Raw genomic sequence first — 27,996 nt, 5'->3', positions numbered from 1 at the left:
ACCTGTAAGTTAGTTTCGAGAGTCGAAGTATTTTTGGATAAATATGTATGTTTGGGGCTTCATGCACATCTAGACGTAGGTGGTGTAAGGAGATTTACACATAGACAGACGAACGTGCGATATGTCGGGACTGGATAAATTGCTATTTCGGGTTTCACTTTCACTTCTGACTTCGCTTTCGATTGCCTCTCCACTTCCGCTTCCTTCGCTCTCGCTGGGTTATGGAGAGAATACGCGCAGGGATCTCAGCAGAGTGGCCAGGACATTGGCCAGACACTCGGCCTGCAGCGCCAATTGTCCAGCGCCAATGGGTCCGATCTCAACGCCCACCAGCTCCCTGAAACTACTCGCCACATCGTGTACTTTGAGCACTATGTTCCTGGTTTGCAACGGAGCCGAAGTGTGCCTGGTCATGTCCTGGGCCAGCTCCGTAATCCGTCGAATGGCTGTCAGGCAGGAAGTCAGATGTTCTGGCAGCGTAATCAATGTCATGTCCGACATGGAGGCCACCAGGAACTTGCTAGCCGTGACCAGGGCCAAGGTCTGTTCGGTCAACTCGTTCCTAGCGCGTTGGAACTTCTCCTCGTCGATGGAGGTGCCGCCTCCTGCCGCCTGAGCCACCGAACACTGGGCGGCAACCTGGTCCAACTTGATTAGCAGACCGGCCATGGCCACATCCGTTTTGGCCAGCAGCGCCTCGCCATCAATTAGGTGACCGTTTTTAATGAACAACTTCTCGCCATGCAGCTGCTGTGGTTTCTTAGGGAGCAGGGGAAGTGTTCCATTGGCTTGGTTCAAGTGGGGCAGACGAACGGTGGCCGGAATGGGTGGTGAGTAGTGGGCAGGTGGTGCTGATCCGGGTGATGAGGAGTTCGGAGAATTCACTCCGTTCGAAGGACGCGGGCGACAGGCGATGGGCGGCAACGGGGGTTTCTTGGGACCACTCACCGGGTTCGTGGGACTGTTCTGGCTTCCATCCAGCGTGGGACTTCCCCGCGGCGGCAGCTGTGGCGGACAGAGTTCCCGCCGCTCCTGCGGCTGCATTACTGGGCTAGCGGCTATACGCACCTGTTTTTTGGGCGAATAGCGCTGCAGGAGCTCGGCACTTTTCGGTGGTCTCGCCGGCGGCGGTGAAAGTTGCTCGGTAGTGGGTGTTCTGGGCGGTGGTTGCAGTTCCTCCTGACCCGGCTGCTCCTCCTTTTTGCTGGTGGGACAACAGCTGAACTTGCTCTTCCTCTCAACAGTGGCGTACTCGATAACGTGGGGTGAGTGACTAGCAGTTCCATTGTTGCCGTTGGCCACCGATTGGAAGAACTCCCTCTTTGCCTGAACAGAATTGCTATACAGGCACTCTGTTTCCACTGGAGGAACCACCTGCTGTTGCTCCAAATTCGGCGGTGGTGGTATGATGAACGACATTATCTCCTCGGGTGTCAGTTCCTTGGCGGGTGTCGCTTTCTGCGTGGGTGGTGCCACCATAATCTGTTGCAGGAAACTGTCCAGCTCTTCAGCCTTGCCCTCGAATCCCTTTGGGGGAGCTGCATTCATCAGGGACAGGGAATCCAACTCATCGGGGGTTTGGGGTGGCGGAATGGCACGCAGATCTATGAGATCCGTATCGGTTTCAATGAATGTATCTTCCCTCACTTCAAATCCATAAATCTCAGAAAGCTGACGGGCAGCAACGTCCGTGTCCGCAGATGCCGCATTGCTAATCTCCTTCAGCTGCTGCAGATACTCCCTCAGATTGTAATCCTTTGTTTCGGCGCCGAAATGTGTGCCATCGGGACTGTGCAAGCCAAAGCTGCTCCTTTGCGAGAGTTGCTGTTTGGCTGGTGCTCCGGATCCAGAGGATGATCCTGCTGCCTGGAGCGACATCATTTGTGGTCTTCTGGTTGTAGGAGATTGCGCTGGTGAGGCCACGGACTCCGAATCACTTTCGCTCTGGGAGAAATCGGTGCCCAAGGCTTGCAAGTCACTCAACAGCTGGCTAAAGCCATTCAATTTCCTTTGCGGTCTCGGGCTGGAAGTGCTGCAGAGACTTGGCTTTCGCTTGGGCGTCGCTGGAGTCGGAGGAGCAGATGTGGAAACTGGAGCAGACTCGGGAATGGAGTTCAATCCCTGGGTTATGCCACTCAACTCGTGGTTAATGGTCTCCGCCAATAGCGTAAGGGAATCACTATGTTTCAGAGGATGTCCTGGCGGAATGATTACTCCTGGTCCCAGAATAGTGCCACCCTGCGAGCCCTCCGTCGAGGAAACCTTACTGCTGTTGAGACTATCGCAATCCGAATCGAATTCCAGCATGGCCACGCCTCCTCCGCCTCCGCCGCCGCCGCCCTGCTCCTGTTCACTCAGATATTGCTCGGAGGTCTGAACTAGGTGCTGCAGTTCCTGGACCCTCCTCAGAACCTGCTCGTTCTTAGCCTCCAGTTGATGGCTGCCCAAGTGGCTGCGTCCCTCGCAGTAGTTGCTACCACTGCTGTCACTCAGTCCCGAATCCTTGGCCGCCTCCTCCAGCAGCTCGGTGGCCATCACACTGTGCAAGTCCAGGTCCATGACGTAGGGCAGTGAAGAAGGCGCCTGAATGGAGGATTGCTGCTGGAGCTGACCCCTTTGGATCAGCGGATGGTAGGGTGGCGCCATTAGGAAGTTAACGCTGTGCGCTCGAGTGTGGAAGGGAAGCAGGTAGCTCCATCCCGCTGGGAGCACGGTGTGCTGGGACAGAAAGCCGGGCGCATTGTCCTCGTCGTTCGGTTCCCGTTCTCTCAGGATATTTAACACATTTCCTGGCATAGATATGATATAATAATCGCATTGCAAATATAAATCATTGAATTCCTCACCTGTCAGCAGTCGGTAGTAGCCACCAAGGACAAGGCTAAATTCGCAGCCATCCCGATCCTCCATTGTGAACTTCACAGCTCGATCTCCGAGCATGAATATGGATACGCTGCAGGTGACATCATCCTCGCGATTCACGACCACATGGGTGAAGTCCTCGATGGCGGAAATAGGCTGGGGCTGCTTGGAAACAGCAATAAGCTATAGAAGGTTCCACATTCAACAGAATCGAGATAGACTCACCACCGAGTTGCGGGCACTGGATATTTGGCTCAGTCCAAAGCGTGGACTCACCAGCAGGACGCGCTCGACGCCCTCTCTTTGGTTTGTGCTGAAACATTTGGCTCCATAGCTTGGTAAGCTAGCGATTATATCTAGATAATGGAGTTTGGCCTGCCAACGATGAACAATATGAATTTATTTGATTTTCTGACTTAAAGTGCATTTTGCTCACCTGCAGCTGTGTGAGAACCTTGCTGGAGGATCCCGTCATTTCCGCGTTGAGCTTCAGGAAGTGAGAAATCAGCCGGCGCAGTTCCTTCCGCTTCATGCCCTCGAACAGACTCACCGGCACAAAGCGCTCCAGTCCGAACTCACGTCTGAAAGAAGTCAGATTGTTGTAGTCATAAGAAGGCGGTGTGGTGTCTCAAGGATGCGGCTGAACCTACTCGACCAGTTTGACGGTGAGCTTGGCGGGCGCAAAGTTGTTGGCCAGGGCGTGCTGGTGCATGTGGAGGGCGGCCAAACGCAGGGCCAATTCCGGCTGCAGCTCTGGGGCGAATCGCTCCTGGTTGACATCGTTGCAGCACTGCAAGTACAGGTAGTCCAGGGCGTGCAGATCCCGCTGCGCCAGTTCCGCGGCCGAGATGGGCACGAAGGTGATGCGGAATAGGCATCTCAATTTGTGCGCTCCCGGACGCGCAGCAATCTAGTAAGGAAAATAGGCGGAAATGCAAAAATAAATGCAATTTCGTCGTGAGAAAAAGCATATTAAGTTATCCTCACCCTGGCCAGCGACTCCTGCGGATCCAGCAGGGTCAGCTTGTTTCGCTTGAGGCTCTTCACGTGCTCCAGCACCAGGCTGAAGAGCTCGCCACAGCACAGGCATAGCTTGTCCAGCAGCGAGCTGACCACGTCCTGCACCGTAGTGGTGGCGTCGTACTTGAAGGACTTGGTTTGCCCGTTCTCGAGGAACACCTTCAACACATTGGCCATCGGGGGTACGCAGATGTCGCCGAGGGAGAAGGCCGAGGGCTGAAATAATAAAGAATCCATGCAAATTAATGAGCAAAAGATTTGATTCCACTTGATTCAGGCCTTTAAAAGGCTGTACTATTTATTTAATATGTAATTTGGGCGTTTATAATACTTTTCGTGTGTGTCCCACGACATAAGCATTTTGAGAACCCAAAAGTTATATAACTTCATATACAAGTATGTATATACAATATAACTCACCGGGAACAGTGGAGCTCCGTTGACGCAGACACTTTCGGCAAATCGAACTCGACTAGGACGCGACCTCAGCTTGGCGCGCTTGCCCGCAGAAAGCAGGGTGGATTTTCTGCCCGGAAGGACGCAGTGCGCCATGGGCTGGCACACCAAGAGATTGACCTGCGCCTCACATGCTCGCACCAGCTGGATGACATGGTCGCGCGGCGCGTCCTTCACATCCTCGCCATTCACCGCCAGGATCTGATCGCCCGGCTGCAGTTTTCCGATGCTGGGGCCACCCTCCGTCACAAATCGCACGATTACGGGCCGTTCACTCCCGGCCACGAATCCAAATCCCAGGCTGGCGTTCCTCTGGAGTTGAACATGTCGCGGTTCCGGAGGATGTTCATCCCAGCGTATGCACTCGGGCGCCTCGTAGGTGGTCGTTTTATTCAGGTGGCTATTCAAGGAATTCGGTTCGTAAGATTATATATGACATTGTGGTGGCATTATACTCACTTTATATAGTAGGAACGACCCTTGGAGTCTATGGCACGCTCCCAGCCATAGGAGAGCTCCTCGTGTTTGCTCCAATCCTCGCAGGCTGGCAGCCAACCCGCAGATTGCGTCATGTGACTAAAGACAAATGATAAATAAATATTTTAAATATTTGGGGCTTCGATTCCTTCCTGTCACTTATTCAAGAGGAAGTCAAGTTATTATCATTTTGCATTCCTCAATATGAGACATGCAGTAGTAATTCAACAAAGCAAATACAAAAGAGCTGGCCAAATATGGATAGTGTATACGGAAACGGAAAAGTATCTGTATTTACGTAATAAGTACAAGAAAAATAGAAAAAACAAGTCCTCAGATTAAACATAATATGTTGCATGTATTCAAACATGTCATTTAAGTTTCAAACTATTTAAAGGATGTGTAGGTACAACAACCATCTTGTGGTAAGTAGCTACATTGCTTTCCCCAATTGAATAGCTCCTGGTTGTAACCTACACTTTGCTCTTCTATTTATCTTTTCTATTTATAAATCATGCAAGAACTCGCCCACTTGCACTTGACCCACCTCCCACGTTGACCCTGAACCTGCGGTCAACTATTGGCCTGCCACCACCACAGCCTGCGGCAAAAGCCCTTGTAGCCACGCCCATCACAACAACAGCAGATGGCTGTTTGGCCCTGTGGGTGAGCTGGAAATGCATTCCAATTGACATTAATCAGAGCTAATTGGGTTATTTGCTCGACTTTGCAATAAACAGCAGCCCATAATCGGGCCGCAGAGCTAAAACTAAACCTAGCCCCAATCCACAGCCCGTTTAAAGGCAGCTACAGTGGAACCTCGACCAAGTGTACCATCTATATTAAGACCCAAATTGCTTTCTAACTTATTACAGTCCCCAATTGGGACTGCTCATCTTACATTGCACCACTTGTTGACTTTGTGTAATATTTAGAATCCGTAGAAGTGTCCACCCAAAATAATGGACAACTTATGGAAAATTTGACTTTATTGAAGCTGGACTGTGGGATCCCGGCCAGATCCCGATCCCCCGAGCGAGCGCCCCAGCCAAATCCAATTGCGACCCACATCAGCCACCTTGGTGGCTTCCGTTGCTGTCTTTCTTCATTTCCTGACTGCACACAATTGTGATAATTAGTTTTGCACTTTTGCACACTCTCGGCGGGCAGAGGATTGGCGGGTAGTGGGTTTGGCAGTGGGTATGGGCACCCAACGGGTATGGCATCCAACGGCTCTGTTCACTCATTCAGTCTATCGCCCCAGTGGCACTCACCCAATCCCGCATCCAAGTGCCGCCTCCACTCCTCCACTCCTCCCGCTTCTCACGCCCCGTGCCCCACTCGCCTTCCACTCGGTTATGGCATTTTGTGCGCTTTCAGTTTGATGTGCAACAAAGTGTAAAATTATTTAATAGAATTTCGTGCATAATCAATTTATGTGCAGCAGAGAGCCCAGCCAACATTCAGTCGCCCATTCAGCGTCCTCAGCCACGTCCAAGCCATCTAGCCACATGGCCACATGGCCAAGCGAGGAACAAAGTCCACTCGTCCTTTCGTCCTTCCGTCAGTCAGTCAGTTAGTCATTCAGGCAGTCAGTCAGTCAGTCAGTCAGTCAGGCAGTCAGGCAGTCTGTCACTCTGTGAGTTTTCCAGTTCGTCAGTGGGCCACCATTGAAATGCTAAAACTTTGCCCATGCTAATGGCTAAATAAATGTCCGACTTTCTGCTTTGTTAAATATTCCTTTTTGTGCGTGGCGAACGCAGAAAAGTGGCGAGGTTATTAGACTGGTTTTTGAAAAAACCACGAACGAAAGTTTGCCACAAATAATAAATGTTGCAGTGCAAAAATAATTATTTCTAGGTTCGTCTATTGAAATGTTTCAACCTGCTAGATTTATATGTATACCCGTTACTCGTAGAGTAAACGGCCACATTTGTTGTAAGTATGTAATGTAATACTGTAAAAAAATGAAGAAATGCCCCAAGGCTGAAGTTCTAAACTCCACAACTCAACTTATCTTAATCGGATTAATGTTTCTGGCGCAATTTTCTAAAAATCTTAATTTAAACTTAGAAATAGCATTCTATCTTGTTTTTTTCTGATGTTTTTATTGCTATATATTATTGTTAAAACTCTGAAAGACGGCAGGATATTTAAGCCTTAGAGAATGCCTAATTTTCACAGAGCATAAATCATTTAAAATATCTTGAAACTTCTGAAAGGAATCCTAATTGGCAATGGCAATAAATTTCATTTTGGGGAGCGGTAATTTAGAAACGTACAAAACTTTGTTAATTGGCCATTTAGTAGCGAGTGAAATCAATATTGCACAATTTAAAACCATTAAAGTGTTTGCTTACGCATTTGGTTGATATTTTTGAAAGCCAACAAAGTTTTTGCGACATTTACGGCATTTAAAATATTTTTTCGATTTCCTGAAAATCTTATTGACTACTCACTTGCAATAGTAGAGCCTGCCCTCCTTGCCCACATGAACACTCCAGCCGGGCTTGAGCTTTTCCTGTATGGCCTCCAAGTGTCCATCAATTTCTGGCCAATTTTCGGCCATGCCAGCGATGACACCCCCATGACTTTGACCCAAAAGTGGCCCATAGATGCCGGTGCCGCAGTTAGTTCCATTTGCTAACCCAGAGCCCAGCTCCGTCGATGCTGTGCCCTCCACTCCCTGACATCCAGATGTGGCTGGTGTTGCTGTTGCTGTTGCCATTGCCGAGGCTGTTGTTGCCAATGTCACTGGGATTCCGGAGGATTGGGGCAGCGAACATCCGTTGGAGCGGGTGGGCGTGGCATGGACAACAGAGCCATTTGTTGTCGGCAGCGTTGTCAATTGAGGAGATGATGTTCGTGTCAGTAGCAAGGGCTTGGGCTTGGACGTTGCTCCTACGCCTCCAACTCCGCCTGCTCCTCCCGCGCCTCCAGTGGATGTTGCTCCTCCTGTCGATGTTGCTGTTGTGTTTGCGGCATTTTGTAGCGGATAGACATCACTATTCGAACGCCCCGAAGGCAGTAACATCATTGAAACACATTCGCTGCAAAGAGAGAGAAGAGCAGAATCGGGGGGCACATAAGTCAAGTTGTTGTCGGGCCATTTTCACACATTGTTCGATCCACAAATCACATTCCACTCCACTCTACTCCACCCCCCTCCACTCCACTCCAATCCGCGACCACGACGACCGACCCACTTTGGCCGCAAACAGGCTCCTCCATAATTCAACATCCAGCTAACAGTCTGAAGACAGACCGACGGCATTGCCTTTTCTGCTACGGTCTTGACAAAAAACCAAACAGGTCCCCCATAACAGACATGCCCATTACCATGGTCACCATGATCATCGGGATTGGTGGGATAGGTTCAGGTTTTAGGCCAACTTGTTTTTAGTGTTATGACACAATTTTCAATTTGCTTTTACTGTTTGGTTTCGTTCTCTCTTTTTGCATATGTTTTGCTCCTTAATTTGGCAATGGTGCAGAAATGGTTTTGCCATGGCTGAGGAGGAACTGGTTTCGAAATGGGATCAAATAGTTGGCATGGTTTGCGAAATGGAGCTCTTGGGTGAAGGATCACAGCGATAAGGAAATGGAAAATGGAATACGAATGAATTCAAGAGAAATCCAGACTAACAGCATTCACATTGATGGTTTATTATTATTGGTAGAAACAGTATTCGATTTATATCAAAATTATTATGACATTGCAGTTGGCTTAAAGTCGTGTAATCTGTTGCCAAAATATTTGGTTTATTTTCAAGTAAATCCATTTAGTTTCTGGCATGCATGCTGAGTAAAAACAACATATCAAAGAAACTAAAGCAAACTTGGACCAATTCGTTTTGGGCAAACCCATTCCAGCATTGCAGCCGAATTTATCAATCCCCGCCCACATTGTTTACACTGTCCAAACTCCTCAATAATATCAAAGAGCATTGCATTTGCATAATGTTTAGATTTCAACGCCACCGACAGCAATTCGGCTTTTGGCTCTGACATGGTTCAGTAAATGGATTGCAAAAAGATTTTTTCAAATTTATTCCGCACCGGAAGGCGGCAGGCGGGAGTGTGGCAGTTGAGGAAGTTGAGGAAGTTGTGGCAGTTGTGGCAGTGCAGGGATAAAACATAGATACGTCTGCCAAAAGTATATGTGCATGTGGGTGTATGTATGTACGTCTGTATGTGCGTCTGTGTGGGTGAGTGGCAATGGCCGATAGTGCGGCTAGTTGGCTGAGTCCAAACAACAAGCCGCCAACAACAAGAGGACGCTTGCAAAAATGGATGTGTTTGTTTGCTTGCGCAATTTCACTCGATGGCTTTTCTGGCGGAAACGGGCCGCAACGGAAAAGGAGTCTGCAGAACCGGAGAACTAGAGTGGATAGATGCGACTTCAAAAAACCAGATACGACAGATCCCAGCCAAACAAAGAGACATCCATTAGGCGAGCAGAGTCGAGCTTGGTCCACGATGGATGTGGAAGAGGAGCCGCCGGGGGACAGCTCATCAACTTGCTCCGTGATAATGACAGGGAGCGACGAAAGGAATGGGCTCTGCACTGGAGGGAATGGGGATTTTCTTACAAATAGTTATTCTAACTAATACCCTCTTGAAGTTGGTTAAACTGTCAACAAATACTCATAAAATACTTATAGAAGCAAATATTAGAAGAAGGTTACTTTCCCTAACATTTCCAAGCATTGGCTAACAGCTAACAGGTAATTGGAAAATTAAAAAATTTATAATTCATATTTTTAAATTCTTATTTGATTACTGTCAGTTTTTTGCAGTGCCAGTAACGGCTTGGCAAACAACGGCAAGCGACCAGCGCGACATGGTCAAGTTCCTCCTGCGACTTCTTATGTGTATTTTTCTCCATTCTTCCTATGTGGTGAAGAAGTTTTATAAACAACTTTGCAGACACACACTCGAACACTAAAAACTGGAACACTTGAACAATGTTTTGAATTACATATTTTCTTTGTTTGGGAGTGGACCAAATGACAAGTGCAAAAATGTTCATAAAGTTGTTCTCCCTCGTTTTTCTTTTCTGGGTTAGGAATGCTCGACTACGGAATGTTGATTTGACTCAAGACAGGAACTTGTCCAGCAGTTGAACGGACCCCCCAAACGGATCATGAGCCAAAATATTTCGTTGTATATTAAATATTCGTAAAATATCCATATCCATACCATATCGTAAGCTTGTGTTTCAGTGAAATTAGTATCCCATAACTCTCTAAATACGTTCAAGTTCCCATGGAATTTCACGACTGCTTGACAAACAAAAATCAATTTAAAAAGATCACACATTCCCCTCCCTTGGCTGCCCACAAAAAAGGCTAAGAATTTCAGTTAGCATGTGCAGAGCTAAGAGCTGAGAACTCAGAACTCAGAACTCTTAGCCGAGCAAACATTTTCGCTATCGTCAGAAGCTTTCCACATCCCATCCCAGTGTAACCGATACGAAATTCGAAAGCGGTTCCAGCTCATGCCGCCCATGCATTTGGACACCAAGACCAAGCACAAAAGTTGTCAAGAAAGAATGGGGGGTCGCTTTTGGGGCGGGCTGGTGGCTATCGGGATGGGGCTGGGTGGGGGTGGTGGGTGGGGTAGTTGAAAGCCGGGACAGGAAGAGGGGCCAATGGAAACGGGAGCGACACTTCCAGCGAATGATTTGTGTCAACAGAGAGAAAAGGCAGCTGAGAAATGTTTATGCACGTGGCGTTGCGAGTGTGAGTCTCTATGTGCGATGGATGACGTCGGGGCAATGACAGAGATCAGTAAATGGAAACCACACATAGCACACACAGCTGCGGGCAACATGATAGGTAATTCCAACCTCTATTTAATAAGCTGCATACACCTCTTTATGATTTGGAAATCAGGCTGAGAGTTTCAAATATGAAATGGCGCTGCATTTGCTGCAAACTACTTCCTGTGTATTAACAAGGTAAATATTTGACATAGAACATTTAATTGCCGCTTTAAAGTAGAAAATTAAAGCGATTTTCTCCAAAACCCTGTATTTCTCATAGTGATTGCTATCAATCGGATTTCTTAGGCAAATAATAGTTGGGAAAGTTTTAAATATCAAAACGGATAGTTATAAAAACAATCAGCCAAACTTTAACCGAAACACAAAGCTTGGAGCAGCATTCCGCGTCATCTTTAAGATATGAAAACGCTAAAAGGCACACTTAAAGATGTAATTCTTCGGATAACATCTTGATTGCTATTATTTTGTCTGCAAGTGTGCGGGCCATGGACAGTTGTAAAATGTCAGTGCGGAAATTGTGCGGCAGTGAAAAGAAATAAATGAAAAGACAGCAAGAGTCTGATGATGGCGATAACAAAAAGCGAGCAGCATCAAGCACGAAAATGTTGACCAGCAGTAACAAATAAAAAAATAATAACAAACAAACGCTGAAAAACAAAGTTAAGCTCTGCAAATTGTCCCAGTTCCGAGGGCTTAAATGAAAGGTGGATTGTTATTGCAATTTTCCCCGTCTGCCGCCCAAAACCTCCTTTTCTGCGACGATGGAAATTCTCCTTTGTGGAGAAATTAAACACAATTTGTGAATGCATTTGTTATTCGCATTCGCATTCGCATTAAAGACTCCAGCAATTTGCAGCTCTTACAGCAGCCCAGTTTTACCCCCCATTTCGCATTGCTACTCCGGCTCTTACCAATTTCGCTCCGTTTCGTTATTGTTAATTGAAAAGAAATTACGGCGGCACAATGAAATAAAATTGCTTGACGTTATTTATTTTGCCGACGCTGTCGCTCATTTCAATTACATTTAACACAAAGTAAAAGTAAAAAGAAATGGGCCTGCGCATATTAAAACATAATACGTATACTTCATATTTGCACTGCTAAATATTTTAATGCAAATTGCCTGTAATCTCGGTTGATTTTCGGCTGAAGTACTGAAGTGCTGAAGTTTTGTTAGGTTCACAATGATATCTGTGCACTCGTTTGCACACCACGTAATCGATAAAATTAAAGCAAAACCTTTAACCAAACATCAAGCTTAGCTCCCCGATGGAATAAGCATGTGCCAGCCATTTAGTTAGATCGTTATAGATGCACATGCGATGCGATGGTGTGCGTGGCCATATCCATTCCACATCCATATCCACATCCACGTCCATATAGACACGGCACCCATAACTACCCAGGCATCGATATATCGGGATATCGCTGCCGTGGGTTGCGGTTGAACGTGATTCTCGAAATGTCACGCACACACGGCAAAACGAAATGAAAGAAAAGCAACGGCGGTATATCAATTTGTTTTATTTTTTCGATTTGGTTGGGGCAGGGGGTTGGGGCACTCGAGGTACATTCATGAAAACGCTTTCGCTTTGGACGGCCAGCGATAACATCCATTCATAAAACTTGGCAACTTGGCAACCCGGAGCAACCCTGCCATGGCAACGTGGCTCTGATAAGGAGCGAGTATCTAGATAGTTTTGAATGAGGAATCCGGCAGTGCAACGCATGCAAGCTTTGCTGGTGCTCGACGTGAGATTGCACAGGAATGAGGGTCTTCCAACTATCAGATTCTACATTTCATTCGATGTATTTGCCATTTATAATATACAGGCGTAAGCTTAAGTAGTGAAAAGGTTTTATGTTCTAATAGAGTTGAGACATTATTTGCTTCACTCACCCTTTTGTGCACACAGACTAAACATTAGCAAATTGATTTCCTCAGGCTCAAGTTAATGCCCAAGCATATTAAATGCCAATTGGAAACTTAAGTACATGCAACACCACTTAGCACTATATTCAAAGAAAATATTTGCATTTCCCAGCTCTTTGTAGCTGTTACAGCTTCTCAGTAGAACGAGAATGAACACCACTTAAGGCCAACATAACATATAATCCAACTAATTCGTACCGTCATTAACCGACTAATTTCACACTTTGAGCTGGGATTTCCCAACAAAAGCGCCGGCATCAAATGTATCGGAAAGCAAGGAGAGAACAATGTGGCATGGGATTCCTTTTTGGCCAGCGACTCATTAGCAGAATCACTGGGGCACGCCCAGAAGTAGGCAACACAAGCACAGACAAAGAAAATACATTACAGACGCATTTTGAGAAAGACACTCACTCGGCTGATTACAACTTAGGGCGAAACTTTTAATTGATATACCGTGAACACATTACGCCCCACATACGAGGGCCAAAGGAAAGAAAGAACTTGACTTGCGACGGCCAAATAATGAGTTTTTAACAAGTTCACGGGAATTCGTTATAAGGAAAACGAGAGAGTTTATTAAGTGCCCGCCGGGCAGAGCCGTCTTTTCACAATTTTCCCCACTTTTCCCCCTCCCCTTTAATAAATACAGCAGCGAAATGTCAACTGCAACAGCCGAGCGAACTCACAGAGCTTGTACACCTGAAAGTATCCCCCTCATAGCGCCTGACATAACGTGATGTGAAGTCTTCTCGTCTTCGGCGATGGCGGGGCGCATGAAGTGCAATTTTCACGTATCCAAGTCACATATCATGGGCCAATCGTGAGCCAGTGAGCCAGTGAGGCAGTGAGGCAGGCGGAGGAAGAAAGAAAGTACTGGTAACGTGCCTTGCTTTTTGGCTAACCTGATTGATTTCAACATATTCATCAGGCAGTGCCACGACCTCTTCTCCACTCCCGCGCCCCCTTCCAAATCCGTCCAACTCACTTATTCATTCACTTATTGCCGCACTCACACTCAGTCTTGGGCATGTGGATCCCGCTCCCAAAGGCAGCACGTGTCTACAGTGAAATCGATTAGACGCGATTATTTGACAGTCTAAAAAGCGCAAGGGGAGTATATCTCACTAGAACCTGATTTCTAATATTATATTATGCAAACAACTATGCTTAACTCTACGATATCGTTATAGATTTCTTGTGAGCTTAACATTCGAATGGTAGACCACCAATCTATATTCATTTTCTGTTCAGCATTCATTGTGCTTAAATAACACCTATGTATGTAATCCTGATAAGTATTTTATTTCAGTGCAAGCCTCTTGCTGTTTTCCAATGCCATCGAACAGCAGTCACGAAACAAGCAGCTCTATGAAGTCTAGGATTATTGAAGCGATGTCTCAGTTTCGTAGTTTTCCGCTTGACGCAAGCAGGCTTTTGTGGCTTTGGGTTTTGGTGGGTGGAATGGGATGGGGAATGGGATGGAATGGCATGGAATGGTTCCTATGTGTTAACAGCTCAAAAATGTTGTTGTTCTTGGTGCTGCTGGTGCTGTTGCTATTGTTGTTGCTGTTGCTGTGGCTGCCCTGCCGGGGGATTATCAAATTGGCCCGGAGATTGTCTTGGCTGTCGGGCAGCAGGGCAGCATCTGGTTAGGCAAGTGTCGTCAACTTTTGTGGCTGTCGAAAATTTGCGCAAAGAGTTTTCCAACATTTTCCACTTGGTAAACCTTGCTGATAAAATGGCATGGCATGTGGGTTATTGAAATCCCACTTAATACCGACGACTTTTTGTTTAATTAAATTGGATCAAGTAATGCGCATACGCACTGATAAATTCCCATTCATAATTGCCTTAAAAGCTTTAGAAGTTACTTCTATCTATTCATTTTATGACAATAGGGTATAATGTTGGCCAATGATCACCTTGCGAATTTATTAAGATATAGGATATATATATTATAAGATATAGATATCTATAAAGAAGAAATCAATTCATTTAATTGAAGATAAGGATTTTTAGTTTTACATTTAGTGAATTTATTTGACCTTTAATCATGCGACCTGTGACATTTTCGTATGTCCTGCACACTAAGAGCCGCATAAAATCATGCAAATGAAGAACGTTTATCGCTTCAGCAACTTCGCATATTGAAACTAACATTATATATTATATTAAATACTCCACGAGACAATTTACGAATAAATATTCTACTCGTGTTCGTTTTGAAGCTCACTAAATTATATGCTCCTGAGTCTTGTTAACTAGAAAATGAATGCAAGTGTCCGCTTGCCTTATTAATAAATCGAATAAATCAAATGCTTCTGAATAATGAGCAGAAACCAATTTGTTTTGTCATCCATATCGTTTTCAATTACCGGATCTATGTACCAGTTGATCCAAGGCACCATTCCTCGGTCTGTTACCCAATCGACAACAGTGGCAAGCCAGGGATTATGTTTCCCCGTCCAAACATCTTGTAATCATTTAGGACAAATGGCCTCCTCCTTTGGAGGATTGGAGGAGGCATTACGCATTTGGCAAGCATTTGGCACTTGGATACCCACCGAGCGGAATGTAAATTTTTACGGAATAGCGGAGACACTTGTATCATTAACAGCTGTTTCACATGACACATGACGGGGCACAGGGGTGGGTGGTTGGGTGGTTGGGTGGCAGGGCGTTTGGCGCTGACCCGGTGGCAAGGCCAGCCCACGCTGATGATGATGAGTGAGTGCAGGCGAGAAAGTAGGTGGGAGGACTTAACAAGCGCACGCCCTCCATCGCTAATGACTGCGAATGAACCTCCTTGACACAATTATGAAGGGAAGATTCTCAGCAGACGGGGGGTGGTGATTTCGGACGCCCGTTTGGAGGCACCGGCGCAGCTTAAAATAATGGAAACAAATTGCTAAATTGTTTAATGTTCGTGGCGCGTTTGGCAATTTGTCGTCCTTCATTTGGCCCACTCCCGCTGCCACACAACGGCACACATTTAACGGCTTTATGCTTTATTGGCCAAGTCAATTGTTAGCCATTTGTTTCTCGCCCCCGGCTCTAGCTCTGCTCCGACTTCTGCTTTTTGCTCTGTCTTGTGCTTCAGTTGCAGAAATTCCTCGGACTCCATGCCTTTTTAACTGCCTCGTCGATGGCTAAAGTGATCACTGGTCTAAAGTGAACTATATAATTTATGCGCATTGCATACATTGCAATTAGAATTATTTATTTAACATAGTTTTTAGCTCACATACTGTATTAGTTGAAAGTTGCCTCGTATAATACCATATGTAACGATTCAAAAGGTGCCTGTCTTCGAGTTCTCACTGTACCTTTTTTATTTTTCCTGGCTTTAGGTCGCGCTTCGGCTGCTTTGAAATTGGCTTCTCCCTTTTTTTTTTTTGCCTTTTCACTTAAACCGAAATGTCATTTCGATTCGGCTTCTTACAAATGGCCATTCAGGTGGCCTCCCCGTTCCGCCTCCCCAAATCCACCCAGCCAATTTGTTTGCCGCTTGTGTCTTGGCGAATTAGCCGTTTAGCCGCAAGGCCAAAAAGGAGAGGAGAAAAGCTGGCCAGGATCGTCAGGCGTTCAGGTGTGTGCGTGTGTGTGTGTGTGTGCAGCCCAAGGCAGGGCAATTTCTTGCATACATATAGCGGCAATATGGGTTCGGAGCATGTCCTGTCCACTCAGGCGGCAAGTGAAGGGCTTCGGGCTACCGCAGAAGCAGGCATTTGACCCCAGCCTTATCCGGAATTGAAAATACGTTAGATAAGAAAGATGTTAGACAAGCTCCACGAAAAAACGGCTGTTTGGCATAACTTCTGGAGCAAAAGTTGGCGGATTGGCCTGCAGACAGAAGTTAGCAAATACATTCGCACAAACACATATACAGAGTGGGAGATTGTCTATGGGCTTTTGGGATTTATCTATGGAAGTTCGACAAGCGTCCAAAAGGTCGATTCAATTTCCGTTGAAATGAGATTAACTGGAATGTGCAAAATTGATGTTTTGTCAAACCTAATTGGAAAATTGAGCATAAGAAATTTGAGAGGGCAAAATGGTATGAATATTTTTACTGAACGGCCAAAGAATTCGCTGATGGACAGCTGCGAAAATTGAGAAATTTCTTTGGAATATTTCTTAAAAGTTAGTTGTTCATTGAGTTAGTTGTGTACTTTTGTGAAGATAACTACTGATTGTAGTTATATATATACTGGTACCCGTATATATATTGTAAACTTTAAGCCAGAAAATGTATAAAAGAGCTCTAGCTCTTGAAGTAAATAATGAATAGGTAGTCAAAGTAAGATTGACATTTCCCATTAATTTGAAAGTAATTCGGTATTTAGCCCTCAGCGCATCAAGTGCCTGGAACTTAAAAAGTTCAAATTAAAAATTCTTGAATCGTGTTCAATCGAGGAATTCCATCGCCCTGTCCGTGGATTCATTAGGCGTTCGCCATGCTGGCTCAGGTGACTCCGATCCGACCCCTCTAATTTCCAACACTGCTCACTTTGTAGGCCACTCGAATGCAGGTGGCCCACGGAGACACAGCAGAGGTCCTGCCGTGTGCACTTGCTATAAATAAACGCACACACAGGCACGTAGCAGGACTTCTTTGGTGGCAGGACACGGAAGCGGAAAACGCCCCCGAGGCGCGCATTAATTACGACTTCCGGTTGGAGGTGCTCCGTGGATGGATGGAAAAGCGGGAACAGGAAGCGGGGAAACGTCAGATAACAAAACAGAAAACGCCATTAAACCGATTGAATGACAGCCTGATCAAATGAGTGAATGAATGGATAGGGAGCACTTTGAGTTTGGCTTGAAATGTCACGTTTCATCAGCGTAGGAAAAAAGAACCAATCAGATAATATTGAATGGGGAGTCCTGGCCACTGAGATATCAATTTGAGTAAATGTTTGAGAAACGTTTTTCTTAAATGTGTTAATATTGAAGCAGTCCCAAATAAAGTAGCATTTAAAATTAAGGACATGCCGGGGGGGGCAAGAATCTGTTGAATTCAAAGAAAACCACTAATCAGATTTTACGATGTACAGTTTGGGAATTGAACAATCTTTATAGGTCTTTTTTCCCACAGTGAACCACCTCTAAAGGCAAGAATGAGGAAACCAAATCATGCAATCAATAAACAATGATACGGGCAGAGCAATTTCAATTCCATTCTATTCAGTGGATTCCCCCTTTGTTTACACGAAAAATTTGTTAACAAGTGTGAAGTGAAAAGCCGAAGATGGGGAAATTAGTGTAGAGGTGGATATATTTCCAAATGCCGCAAAGAGTGGGTGAACAAAGGGATTATTGACTTGGGCCAAGTTTATTTTACGCCAAATGAGCTCAACCGCAAAATATCGATTTAAATCAATGTCCATCCAACTTCCCCTTCTTGCTTCTTTTTTTTCATGGGCTCCGGTCTGTTCTGCTCTGCCAAGTGGATTTGTCTACATCGTAGGGGAGGTTGAAAATGGAAAATGGTGGGGGAAATGCGGGAAAACGGGGGACTGAGGCAGGTCACGGTGCCTTGCCTCCATGAATGGGAGCTCGTGCACATGGCTAAAAAACAAGGGAGGCGTTTTCCGAAGGGGGGATCCCGTTGGGGCAGCTTCTGGGCTGCCTGTGTTCCTTTATTTTTAGACATATCGACGTCTCAGCTATAAATATTATTTCTATTTTATTACACATTTTATTCCATGCGATGTTTTCGTTATTCTCCTTACTTTCGTTCAAAGCTCTGAGCGCCAAAGTTGTACGTATTTTCTGGGCTAGGGCAACATCTGGCCACATCACGTGCAAATCCATTTGAAAATCCCTTCTCACAGCATGTCTGGTCATAACAAAAAAATAAATTATATTACATCGGTGGAAATAAGGCACTGCCATGGGACATAACGTGAAATGTGCATAACTGTATGCGCAGCCATCAGTGGAATCACTAAATTTGTTTGATTTCAATAAAGTTGTCACAAAACAAAAGGGCCAAACAGCATCCCAAGTATATTAGATTTTAGAGAAAGATTCTGGCTTGTAGAGGATTTTCGTCGAAGATCGGTTCTTGGTATTTTTGAGATAAGCATCCGATTCTTTATGGAGCTGAATGTTTTGTCACGTATATAGACAAAATGCATTTATATATTGTCCGTATATTCATGGCACATGAATTTGTAGTCCTTCCCAATGGATTTTCTTTCTGTACTACCTTTGATGATACCAAAGGTGTGGTTACTTCATTGCATTTTAATGATCTGCTTTCATAATCTATCAAGATCTCTTACTACATCGTACTCATAATCCTCCCCACGGTGGCCGGCCATCCATCTTCACATTGGAAATCTTAGGAAATACGGGCTAAAACGAGATCACTTGTCTACGAAAACGAAAACGAGGCAGTGTCGGCCAGTTGAAGACCCCAGAAGGCCCTTAGACCCGCAAATAGACGAAACCAAAGGGAAAGGCGATGCGATGGGTTCGGTTGGGCTCACTGGCGAAGTGAAGAGGCGTTGGCATTGCGTTGACGACCACGTTACGACTGCCTGAATGACTAAGTGAGTGAATGAGTGACTGAGTGACTGAGTAACTGAGTGTCGGAGTGACGGGTCACATACATATACCATATATAGCACACAGACCGACCGATCCCACTGGAAAAATGAGATCTTGAAGAGCAAACGAAACGCTGACAGTACAACACACAAAACTCTGCCCGAAAGCAAGACATCAAGATTAAGCCGATTTCAACGGAATTCCATTTAGTGCTGGGCAAGTAAATAACAAATACGGCAACAGGAACTAAATTGGGTAAAAACAAGTTCAAGACGAAATTAAGGTGAAATTCTCTTCTGTTCTCTTCTGTTTGTCAACGGAAAGTCGCGACTGGAGTCCCAAAAGCCACCAGAATGATAAAAAATCAATGTTTGAGCTTGTCGTTTATTGCTTGATTCTGTTTGGGGGAAATGCTTGTTGATTTTTTGGGGCGGAAAATGGGAGGAGGATCTGAGAGTCGGGGGCGGTCACAGTTCGGCCCTTATCAACATTTGCCCAGGCGCGCAATAAACTCCAATCTATTGTGTTGTGTTGGCCCAGGTCATTACTCTGTTCGCAATGGCCAAAATATATTGCTTCGGATGAGTCGCGTTATTAGATATTACTTTTTATAGCCCAGTGGTAATGAAAGAAGAAATTTCTTGTGGTGCCCCAAGTAAAGCTATGATAAATACAACAGACCATTGAATTACATTGAATCAATTACCATTGAATCAATAACCAATAGAGTCATGTACTTATAAGAGAACTACATTTTTAAACAAAACATTGATTCTTGGAATGCAGTAACCACGAAATCGAGTAGAAGCCAATTTATCTCAAACCCAATATCGTCTCATGCAATATTATACAAATAAACATAACTTTAAAACTTATCCTTGTTACGAGTGCCTACAAGTGCATATCTCAGGCTACTTAACCTTCTATCTGAATTTCTATCCGGACTATCGAGCACTTGAACACCAGACATTGATGCCACCCAAATCTCCCAACCCCATTCAAGTGCCTTGACCCTTTTGGCCACCCAGGAAAAAAGCAGAATTATAATAATCGTATATTGCCGCAATGCCATAAAAGTTGACCAACTTGGGGGGATTCCAGACCGAGAGATATTCCATACATATAAATGAACTAATTTGGTTTACGCTTTTGGGCGGTTTTATGGACCGCAGTGCCGGGCATTTGCGGCCCAGCCCGAAAGCCCTGGGAATTTCTCATAGTGTAGGAGTGATGGCCGCACAAGACAGCAATAATGCGGGCCAAAAACAATTGTACTAAAACATAAATATACTTTATTAAATAAGGAAAATACAACCATAATTCTTTGGCTTTGGCTTTGGCTTCCATTTCGTCTCGTTTTCCCCACTCCCCAATATTTTGGCCCCATCCTCTGCTGACGTTGGCTCTGCCCTCGTCTTTTTTTCTTTATTTTTTTGTGGACTGGCGTCATGGTGGGCGTTTTGACAACCACGCGGCTAAATTCTGGCCTTACTTAACCAAAAATAATTATGTGGGATACGCTACCACTCACACATCAGTGCCAACTAAATTAAGCATATTTTAGCTATTTTTATAGTGAAATAATAATAATTTGGCTGCTTCTTGCCATTTGTTAATGGCTTTGAAATGAACAGCGAGGCGAGAGCGTACCGAAAAATATTTCCAATAAAAATACCACAAGATTTATGGTAGCCATCGAAACCTGACGTACCCTAAAATTAAATTTAAAATAATATTGGAATAATTAAAAAAACATTTTAAGTATTCGCTTACTTCAGTCTATGTGAATTACATACTAAAAGTGCCTTACTGGCGGCAATAACATTCAAAGTCATTCAACCTCCTCGGAGTATCGAAAGACCACAATCCGCCAGAGTATCGAGCATGATGAAAACTCTTTTGCGAAACGCTAACAACGATAACAGCTTCCACCTGCATGCCCCACCAACAAAGCCAAAGGCGATGGTTTCTTCTTGTTTTTAGTTTATCCACGACTTCTCCCCAACTATTTCAGCGACGTTTGTGTCTCGTTTTTGTTTTGTAATTTATTTATAAAATCTCTCCCCCTACACACAACCAGACCAAAAGTTGAGCAGAAGACGCGCCCAAAAAAAGCAAAAAAAAAAAAAAAAATAACTAAACTGACACCGGAAGTTGTGGCTGCCTCATCTTTTGCTCGTCTGGGGGTTTCTTCCCAATCTGCATCTTTTGCTCTCATTCGGAAGCCAGACAAATGCTTTAGAGACAAATTACTTGATTTGCATATATATACTCTCACCCGAAAAACCTCTCAACATTGTCAACTTTTTTGTGCTTCTACACGCTCTTTATTCGCTTGATTCTTATTTTATGGAAATTTTAACAAGAAATGGTCGGAGGCGGGAGATGGGAGATGGGAGGGTCGAGCGCAAATTTGACGCGCAGTGGAGCGCAGCAGGAGAATAATCAAGCAATGGAAAAACTCCCAGCGTACTGCCCCTTTTTCCCAGCTGCGCTCCACTGTCAGTTGGCCAAGCCGGCTTTACTTAAGACGGTCTCCATTCATTCATTAATGCCCAAAAGCAGCAGCGACGCGGGATAGACATCTGCGATATCCAGATACTTTTTATTACACCACTCCCGCTCCGCCGGCGAAAAAATTGCACCAGCGTAATCCCAATAAGACGTTGATTTGGGCTGAGGGACTAGATGCCATTGCTATAGCAGCGATTACAGCAGCACCAGTACACCACAGTACACCAGTTGCCCGCCCAGTAGCACAATAGCCCAAAGTTAAAGCCAACGACTGTCGCCTCGAATGCACAGTGGTCCAAGGTCGTTGGCGAAACGATAATGCCGACAGATTTAGGGTGAATGGATCAACAGATGTTTTATAGATTGCCCGCAATGATAGGTTTATGAAGAGGCTGACGAAGAATTGGGAATACTGATGATTGTTTGATGGGATCAACAGATGGGTGGCTAAATACAGTGCTACAGAAATAAAGGTACGCATTTTACGAATATAAATAAATACCGAAGCAATGTTTTGTTTCATATTTCGACTTTAAACTTAAGGGGCGACACTTAGGTTTATAAATAACATTAATCACATGATTTGTTTAGCAAGTCGGTATTACTCTTAAATATGTATTACCGCCAGTTCCGAAAAGGTCATTTTTATTGTTGTTTGCTGAATATTAGAAATTACTACTACTCCGCCGCATTATCGTTATCAAGTCATTTTAATAGTTTTAATAGTTTAAATAATTAAGTGGACATAATCAGACATATAATCAGTGGCCTAGAGCGGGTAATTAAAGAAATCTAGTTTCCACATATGAGGCATAATCTGAATCTGATGCCTGACTGATGCCCTTAGCAGATTGAAATATAAGTAATGCTAGGCGCCTTAAGGCTGACTAAGCAAACTTTTCCAGACCCAATTGCTATCAAGCGGTGATCAGGTGTAATCCGATCGTTTATAAATAGTCTGGCGTAACATCGAAAACAATTTGCGCTGTTTGAAGCACTTAATCAGGCGGCAACATCAACCTGATTATGAGCAGGGCACCATTACATAAACATCCCCAAATTGAAAAGGGGAAGTGGAGCAAAATGCGTTCATTTCCAGATCACTTTTCAACCAATGTGCAAGCCGCGCGAGCCTCTCGGTACAATCGTAAAAATGTAGGGAATTAAGTCATCCAGTGACTGTGTGTAACAGTTAACTGAATTTGTCTCTTACCATCTCGTTTGAGCCCAAAGTTGCACAACCGTGGCGAAGAAAAGTGGTGGAAAATCGGACAATTGGGGGAAAGGAGGTGGCAACGGGTATCAGATGAAAGTCTTACTCAATCCAAGTTGCAGTCTGGGGCAAAAAGTAAAACTCAGTTTGAATGCAGCGCAACTAATTAGTTTTGAGGCTGCTTTTCTTGCTGCTGTAATCGCAGTGGGCCACAGACAGCGACAATTTTCCCACTGAATTTTCACTTTTTCTTCACCCGAGCGGCTTGGTTCGCTACGTGCCCGGCTAAAGAAATCAAAGAAAAACGAGTTAAACAAAAGAATTTATGAGCTACGAAAATCTTTTGGCCCCGCTGGTGGGAAAACGGGAGGAAAAATGGTAAAAATGGGAATGGGTGGGAGTGGCAAGCAGTTCTATCTTTCTTATTTTTCCCATTGGCATCGTGGTTTTACCAAACAAAATTTCCATAAAAGTTGATGCTGGCAATCGGTGATTTAAAATATTTAAATTGCTTTGTCAAGCCAGATAAAGCACATACCCTTAAATCCAATGTGAACATACGCATATATTCTTATTTAAGCTGTCTAAAAGATCTCAATTAATTCCTGCTTGGCGCACAAACTAAATGATTTACGCTAGGTCCAACATAAACTCTTGGAGATTTATGATTTTCCAGATGAAATATGGCTTTGGTAGCGCAGGATTTCTCTAAGCTAAAATATTGTGCTCCTTTTAAATTGTGAACCGTACGAAAAAGCCAATGCAGCTTGTAAACATAATAGAAATTGATGGTGTTTGTGTAACAGCTTACCTCGAATTGGTTCACACAACTTATTGTGTAACCATTAATTGTAAAGTAAAGTGACAAATATGGAAATAAAACTAAACAACAAATAGTATTTAATTGACTTTAAATTGGCTTTAATTGACTCTAAATGATGAAAAGATTCACTCAGAAGATATTAACATTTTTGGAAACCCCGCAAAGATCAGGAAATTGAAGTGCAGAAATGGCAAATCAAAGTAATCGATGACCCTCCCCACAAGGGTATCAAATAGATGCCAAGTGCCTTTTACGATTATATTTCATTTGGATTTTATTTTGGATTTCTTTGTCGCGACTCTGGCCCGCTGAAATTCAAAATCATGGCCATGGCTCCTAGCATGCGATTTCACGTTTTTCGTTATTTTTTGAATGTCTTTCGGTCTTTTACCCACACACAAGCAGAAAACACAATCACAAATACTCCGACCGAGAGACACGCAAATAAATAAATAAACATGGCTGAATAAATGAATATTAAATGGCCAAAAGCTTTGACCAAAAGCGAATAAAAGAGGAGGCAAATAAATACAAGAAATAATGGGACGAGAATAAACAAAAACGATATTCGATACGCAAATGGCAGCTAGTGTTTAAATGTTTGCGCGCCTTATCAGTTTCTTTTTATATTTTTTGTCTGTGGACTTTTGCATTTGTTTATTAGAAATCCGAGGCGGAAACTCAAAGCCTAGGCGCATGCATCCATTGAATGCGTCAAAGAAATTTCGTATTTTGATGGACGACAAAAAAGATTGGCCGCCGACGTCATGCAGCAAATATTTTGAATCCGAACATCGGGCTTGACGTTGGTTTTTCTTTCTAATGCCTTGCCGCCCACGTACGCCGGACAACAACAAAAAGAACAGCAGCTAAAGATACAGCTGCGATAGATACTTCTACACACACACACACACACACACATTGTACACACACTTATTCAAGCGAGAGCGGAAGCAACAACTTCGACAGCATAGAGGTGTGTGCGACCGAGGGGCCGTGGCGGGAGCGGAAGCCGGGGGCGGTGTGCGAAAGGGGGAGTGACAAGCTTTTGCGGTTTTTAGTTACACCGACCTCAGCTTGTTCGCCGGTACAGTGGCACAAAGCGGAGCAAGACCCATACAAAAGTAAAATTTGAAACCCAAAAACTATTGAGTGTGCTAAAAAATAACTTAACGATTATTATCATATTTAATTATTCTGCCTTAATTTATTAAAAGGGAAAACACAATATTACTATGTATAATAAAAATCTATCCTGCGTATTCGTAATATTTAAAAACATCCAAGAATTCAGACAAGAAAATATATCCGATGCTCGTAAAAGGTAAGCATTTTTAACAAATAAAAACTGTACAAATTGTGAACGTGTTGACTCAAAACAGACTCATTTTGATTGTATTATATAAGATATAAGACGAGCCCAAGCTGAAAAGCGATAATTCTTAGATTATTGGTTATCCAATTTATCCCCAGCATCGTCAATCATTTTTTGATACTAATTATGGCCTTTCAGCATGCCATTTGCCCCACTGCCACCGATGACGGTGTGTTTTGCCTTGCGCTATTGTCATTTACTTTGCGGCAAGCAATTACATGCGACAAGCCGAGCGGCAGTTTGTTGTTATTTTAGCTGTTGCTGTTGCTGCCGTTGATATTTGATGTTTGCAGCTTATGGTGTTTGTAGGCGTGGCCCAGTTTAATGTTGCTGTTGTAGCTGCTGTCGCAGTTCGCCACATTTGGCCGAGAAAATTGATGTCAGGCCGAGTTCTTTCTGGGCCCTAGCGCGAAAACATGCGTAAAAGTAGCTGCAAAAAGACAGCTCCACTGTCCGCACCGCTACGAACTGCCCCGCCCCACACCATCCACCCGCCCACTCTTCCTATACTTAATGGTTGGTGAAATTAGAATGCCTGCGCAGCAAACATGCACAAACTTTTTCGGCCAACAAAGGGGTGTGGGTTAGGGTGAGCCGATTTATTGGTCGAGCAGACTTCAACATGGAAAAATATTTTTGGCAACCAACAGTTTGGCTATTCCTTAATTGATGTCAATATTAAGATGAGAATAATATTAAAGCTTTAATTTCATAAAGTCTAGTATTCAGTACTGTTTTTGAAACAGATCAATGATATTCTCATAAGATATGCTGTCGTATATTTTCCGCCCTGGCCGAAATCAAAGTGTTAATTTGGTTCCATTCATTTGGTGAAAAGGGGCGCCACCCAACTGTGGGTGGGTGGGGGAAATTGGGGGAGAATTCCGGGAAAGGAGGGAGCGAGATGGCCTGCGTTTAACACCGGCGTTGACAGCAGCATTGGGCGCTTGGCATCTGTCAAACGTGTCATACGCAAAATAGCTTAACTGTCGTAAAAACAACAAGTGCGTCAGGCACCGGAGATCGTAAAACGCTTTATTACAATACCCCGCAAAGAGGGGGTTAAGTACGGCAAATGTGCGGCGACGTTTATGTCTCACAAGTGGATGAAGGAGAAGGTAAGGGGGCGAAAGGTAAGCACTCGAAATTGCCGTTGAACAGGAATTCCTTGGGCGCTGTTTGTTGATTTACATAATGTTTTATGTTTTTTTTTGTTTTACCCGATTTGTTTTATTTATTTATCAACTGACCCCAAAAACCGACAAGCCTCTGCTCCCCGATCTTCTTTGAACATAATTAGTTCCTACATAATATGGATAATAATTGAATGTTTTGTTACCCTTCTAGCTTACAGACTTTTAAAAAGTGCAAACTAAAACACTCCTATGAGGTATTACAAATAACTTCAACTTAAACGAAGTAAATCTCTATACAGTAATATCTCTATACTGTTTGCTCTACAAAATCAACCGTATTTCCGTTCAGTTTAGCATTGTATCTATTTATTTACATTTTTATTTCTACTTTCTTCTGGTTATTTGTTTGATTCCTTTATGGTAATGCATTATCATTTACCTGATTTATTTATTAAGTATCCTTGCCACTCTCCTTCTTTTGCCTTCCCCATTTCTCCGTTTCTTTCCGTTTCCTTTCACCCTTTACCGCTGCTTTATCTTCCTCTTCTTCTGGTCAGAACGCCAACGCCTCGCACACATACACATGGCCATAGTTTTTTGCCCCATGCACACGGCTCTGTGTGTGTGAGCGTTGGGGGTTTTAATAATAGCGCACACACACATTATAAAAGCTCCCGCTGGAGCAGAGAAATGTTGCACTAAAAACTTCAGCGCCCGCACTTCTGGCAAATATCAAACAGCAGGCAGAAATCACAAGAGCAAATACAAAACTTTCTTGCCAACACACATCCACTCTCACAATTCGCTTCCCCTTTCAGAGAGAGAGAGAGAGCGTTTGTGGGTGGAAGAAAGGGCTTAGCAGAGAGGGGGCGGGGCGGTACTGCCACAATAATACTCTTGTTGTCTGCGGCAACAGTTATGAAAAGTGCGGAAAACGGAGGGAGACCTTTTTAAAAACAGGAAGTTTGTTGACTTTTTTTTCAATTAACACAAGCGACGGCGAGAAAGAGAGAGAGAACACTTCTCTGCTTGGGGAATTGTACAATTTATGGGCTTTTGCACTATGTAAACAAATGCTTATACAACAGCCCACTATGCAGTTTATTAAATATGATTTTTCTTTTATTTTGCTTTTGTTATTCGTGTACGTTATTCGTGTATTTTTTTAATTTAACTCTTGACAATTTGTCGATTCATTTCATACTTCTTAATTTTATAAATGTACTTTGAGTTTGAATTATTTGTTACTAAAACATTTTATATATCTATGCGCATTTCATAATTTCCACACAAATTCCTTTTATTTCGATGTTATTACTTGATGAAAAGATGGCAAAATAAAACCACAACAAAAAAGCAAATCAAATCAAATCGCACGCACACACCTGCAACTAACACCCACCCGCACACATGCACATGCACAGTATAGCGTACCTCTCACAACAACAATTAGTTTGCACCAAAATGCACTGGACGTCGCTGCCGTTGCGCTGCTACTGCTCCGCTGCGTCGCTGCTACTGCGCTGTCACCGCCACAGCCGAGACTTTGTAGTTGCTTTTAGGGCTGTTTTACTTTTGTACTTGCAAACACACAAAAACAAAGGGTACACGCACACACACACCCGGCTCACTTGGCGGCGCCGCTTTCTTTACACTTTTTACAAGCAGACTTTATTCAAAAGCACACAGAAAGGCAAAAAGGCCCGCTCTCCGCTAGAGCGCTATTTCCGAATTCCAGTATGAATCCGATTCGGCGACCGTCCGGCTCGCGATGCAAAAACAAAATGAGACTGGCGACAACAGCTGGAGCAGCCCCCAATTGTTATCGATTTATCGGC

The 27,996-nt window shown here is 44.1% G+C and overlaps 1 protein-coding gene across 2 annotated transcripts; it reads right to left on the bottom strand.

Moving 5' to 3' along the window:
• Positions 1 to 50: 50 nt before the first annotated feature.
• On the bottom strand, positions 51 to 27,979 carry LOC6552874. Of its 2 annotated transcripts, none has more exons than XM_026980499.1 (10): positions 26,598 to 27,979; positions 7,275 to 7,865; positions 4,798 to 4,914; positions 4,303 to 4,738; positions 3,850 to 4,098; positions 3,513 to 3,772; positions 3,299 to 3,443; positions 3,088 to 3,237; positions 2,847 to 3,024; positions 51 to 2,789 (listed from the first exon to the last, which is right to left on the bottom strand). In XM_026980499.1, the coding sequence occupies exons 2-10, from the start codon at positions 7,850 to 7,852 to the stop codon at positions 220 to 222; spliced, it is 4,683 nt and encodes a 1,560-aa protein (XP_026836300.1). In that variant the 5' UTR covers positions 7,853 to 7,865; positions 26,598 to 27,979; the 3' UTR covers positions 51 to 219. The 2 variants fall into 2 exon arrangements, with proteins under 2 accessions (XP_026836300.1, XP_015010189.1); XM_015154703.2 differs by having other exon boundaries at positions 2,847 to 3,027; positions 27,593 to 27,979.
• Positions 27,980 to 27,996: the final 17 nt, after the last annotated feature.

This window comes from Drosophila erecta, unplaced genomic scaffold (genome assembly GCF_003286155.1).
Source record: "Drosophila erecta strain 14021-0224.00,06,07 unplaced genomic scaffold, DereRS2 tig00000000-arrow-pilon, whole genome shotgun sequence".
In the NCBI taxonomy this organism is placed as follows: domain Eukaryota; kingdom Metazoa; phylum Arthropoda; class Insecta; order Diptera; family Drosophilidae; genus Drosophila; species Drosophila erecta.
The sequence above is the reverse complement of the archived record's forward strand: the minus strand, read 5'-3'. Positions and strand labels throughout refer to the sequence as shown.